The 3,822-nt window shown below is 33.6% G+C and overlaps 1 protein-coding gene across 1 annotated transcript; it reads left to right on the top strand.

Moving 5' to 3' along the window:
* Positions 896–2,837, top strand: LOC104712367 (protein STRICTOSIDINE SYNTHASE-LIKE 10). The gene is made up of 3 exons (XM_010429261.1): positions 896–1,291; positions 1,536–1,799; positions 2,070–2,837. The coding sequence occupies exons 1-3, from the start codon at positions 999–1,001 to the stop codon at positions 2,635–2,637; spliced, it is 1,125 nt and encodes a 374-aa protein (XP_010427563.1). The 5' UTR covers positions 896–998; the 3' UTR covers positions 2,638–2,837.

Raw genomic sequence — 3,822 nt, 5'->3', positions numbered from 1 at the left:
AAACATCAATCAATTATGATACTAAAAGAAGAAGTGATGAATGTATCAGTTTTATATTGTTCTCCTACTTTTCATTTTGGTAAAATCTATTTGATTTATAAAGTTTGCATATGTTCATAAAGTATTTTACACAAATACCATTTGAAATTATTCTTTTTCGAATTTTTATAAACAAAGATAGTAATTACTATTAGAAAAACTAATCATAAATACATAAAATCAACTACATCGAATATTGTTTTTTTTTTTAGCTATATTATTTTGTTATTGACATCAATATTATTCTTTTTTATTTTTGGTGAAAACATCAATATTATTCTTAATTGTCCTTTTATCTTTCAATACTGTTTTTACCGAAGCACTTTTTGAAAAGTGACTTTTACCATTTTTTTAAATAATAAATACCTTGACACTAGTAAATAATATCTTGAAAGATGCTAGCAATATAAAAATATGAACTTGCTATATTATCCATTTTTATGATTGCATGTATCACACATTACATAAACAAATAAATTCGCAACAACTTTTGTAACTTTATAATATTACACAATATACCAATAATAAATTAATAATTCACGCTATATTAGAAAAAAAAAACACACTTTTCATAGTTTAAGAAATAACGGCACGCCATCAACTTGTTATAATAAAACCAATATTTGGCACTGTTTTTTCTCTTCTTTATGAGTAAAAAAAAGCTTGAGACATCTCTTTTCTAATGTGTTAATTGGGCTATTAACACATTATCCGCACTAAATTGGGCTGAGTATTGGGCTTCATTAAAGTCCATTGACATGTAGTTTCGTATTTTATCATCTCAATATTGCTGGAGATAATTGATTAATTAACAACTAATTAGGCTAAATCCGAATTAAACAAAAATTACTAGGAGCTTCTCAAAATTCTTTTTAAGATTTCTCCGAGAAACAAAAGTAAAGAAGAAGCACTCGTAACAGAGGAAGCAGAGTGCAAAAATCTCACTGACCACCACCACCATGACCACGATTCTCGTAACAGTATTCTTAACAGTGGTTGTAACAATCCTAGCAATCCTTGTCTCAACTACTCAAACCGGTTACGGCATCTTCGCACCGCCTAAAATCGCCGGTTCGCGCGATGTTTTCCCGTCGGCGAAAGTGGTTAACTTAACCGGAGCCTCCGGTCCGGAGAGTATAGCTTTCGATCCAGCAGGGGAAGGTCCGTACGCTGGCGTCTCCGACGGTCGAGTCTTGAAATGGCGTGGTGAATCGCTTGGATGGACCGATTTCGCTTTCACATCGGCCAATAGGTACGTTTCCAAACAAAATTTGACAACTTTGCTTGGTTGCTGAGAATTTTTATGGTGGAAGTGAAGCGATTGCTCTGTTTCTTGTCAAAATTGTTATCTTTCTTGTGTGAAATTGTTTGGATTTGATCAGAGGTAAACATAGCCTTAGGATATAGTGAGATATGTGTATATGTTTCAGCAATTTTATAACTCTTTGTTAGATTAGTACTCATCTGTTTACAACTTGTGACAAATGGTTTTATAGGGAGATGTGTGTTCGCCCTTTTGCACCAGAGTTGGAGCATGTGTGTGGAAGGCCATTGGGATTGAGGTTCGATAAGAAAAGTGGAGATCTTTACATAGCAGATGCTTACTTTGGCCTTCTTATTGTTGGTCCTGCTGGTGGTTTAGCTAGACCTTTAGTTACAGAAGCTGAGGGGCAGCCGTTTCGTTTCACTAATGATTTGGACATTGATGAGCAAGATGATGTGATTTACTTCACAGATACCAGTGCCAAATTTCAGAGAAGGTAACATGAAGTGGAAACACCCCACAAAATTTAATCTTTCTTATTATGTGCATTGTCTTTTCAAGAAAGCTAAAACGTATCCAGAAGGTAGTAACTAACTACCTAAAAGTTTGGTTTACATATTTTTTTTACCAATTTTACATGTTGGTTCTGTATCCATGTTTACAAAAGTATGAAACTATTCTTTACATTGATGCATGAATGATGAATCTTGGTTTATCCTTTTCTATTGGTGATGATGATTTAACTCTAAAGTGTTGTCATGTTTAGGCAATTCTTAGCTGCTGTTTTGAACGTTGATAAGACTGGAAGGTTTATCAAGTATGACAGATCAAGCAAGAAAGCGACGGTCTTATTACAAGGCCTTGCATTTGCAAACGGCGTTGCACTAAGCAAAGACCGTTCTTTTGTATTGGTAGTCGAAACAACCACTTGCAAGATCCTAAGGCTTTGGCTCTCTGGTCCAAACGCAGGAACCCAAGATGTGTTTGCTGAGCTTCCAGGTTTCCCTGACAACATCAGAAGAAACTCGAATGGAGAATTCTGGGTTGCTTTACACTCAAAGAAAGGTCTTTTCGCGAAACTCTCGCTCTCTCAACCTTGGTTCAAAGATTTGGTGCTTAGACTTCCGATCAGTGCCCCGCGCCTGCACTCGCTGTTCACTGGAGGAAGACCTCATGCTACAGCCGTGAAGCTGAGTGAATCAGGAGAGGTTTTGGAAGTACTCGAGGATAAGGAAGGAAAGAGATTAAGGTTTATAAGTGAAGTGGAAGAGAAAGATGGCAAGCTTTGGATTGGTTCTGTTCTCATGCCATTTCTTGGTGTTTATGATTTGTAGGTTTTCTACATTACTCAGACTTAATTGTCTTTGCAGTGTTATAAGTTTAAATGTGTATCACATTTTCACAACTATGTCGCACGTTAACTTTGTTATTTGTTATTTACGTCCATGTGTATGCAGTGTTTGTTATGTATAACGTAATCATGTAATGACATCTTAAAAGGTGTCAAATATTATAATCTAAATTGTCAGAAACATATAGTTTCAGGAATTACTAGTTTGACCCAAATTGAACAGTTAATTGCTAGATTAGCTCCTAAAATTTGAGGGTCAGTTGGGTTAGTTTCATATCAAAAATACCCTTTTTTGCTTTGTTAGGAAAAAAACAAAATTCAATATTACCCTTTGTAAAAAATTCCTGCAATTTCGTTTTTTTTTTTTTTTTTTATAAAAGTCTGCCATTACATATATGGCAGACTAATTTGTAAATGGCAGATTTATTGTTGATGGCAGTTTTTTTTTTGGCAGACTTATTTTAGATGGCATATTAATTTGCAGAATTTGACGGCAGATTTGTTTTATATGGCAGATTTATTTGAAGTGTATAACGACAGATTTTTCATGGACAGCAGATTTTCTTAACACGACAGACTTATTTATAAAGTCATGACAGATTTTCATTGTTTTAGTCAAATTTCTAGGAATTTTGTGGCAGATTTTTTATGATTGTTGTAACAGTTTTATTTTTCACTTAAAAAATCTGTCACATTGCGACAGATTTATAAACGTAAAAATAATTGCTAGTTTGACATCTAGTGGTGACAGATTTTTTTTTAGTTATGACTGACTTTTGGATTGAAGGGAAAATCTGTTGTTTGATAACAGATTTTCGAAAGTCTTTTTAAAATTGCTATATTGACCCACATGCACTATATACGTTGTGGCAGATTTTCTTATGTTATGACAGTTTTTTTTTCTTACTAAAAAATCTGCTGCTTAATAACAGATTTATTATATATGAATACAATGATAACAGTTTTGTTTTTTGTTAATATAGTGATAGCAGATTTGTTATCTGTAATGATAAATCTATTATTTCGCGTTTGATAACAGATTTTTTACAGAGTAATGACAGATTTATTAGTGCCTTTGGTGACAGATTTTTTTTTAAGTTAAGCTACAGACTTTTGTAGCAGTTGCCATATATGGCGAGAATCTAGGGTTTACCCTTTTTTCTCTTTT

The sequence above is a fragment of the Camelina sativa genome, chromosome 9, assembly GCF_000633955.1.
Source record: "Camelina sativa cultivar DH55 chromosome 9, Cs, whole genome shotgun sequence".
Taxonomy (NCBI): domain Eukaryota; kingdom Viridiplantae; phylum Streptophyta; class Magnoliopsida; order Brassicales; family Brassicaceae; genus Camelina; species Camelina sativa.
The sequence above is the reverse complement of the archived record's forward strand: the minus strand, read 5'-3'. Positions and strand labels throughout refer to the sequence as shown.

Excerpts from the sequence above, each read along its gene's own strand:
- LOC104712367 (XM_010429261.1), top strand. The coding sequence starts at position 999 with ATGACCACGATTCTCGTAACAGTATTCTTAACAGTGGTTGTAACAATC. Across the intron at positions 1,292-1,535 it reads GCTTTCACATCGGCCAATAG|GGAGATGTGTGTTCGCCCTT; the intron begins GTACGTTTCCAA and ends ATGGTTTTATAG. Across the intron at positions 1,800-2,069 it reads AGTGCCAAATTTCAGAGAAG|GCAATTCTTAGCTGCTGTTT; the intron begins GTAACATGAAGT and ends TGTCATGTTTAG.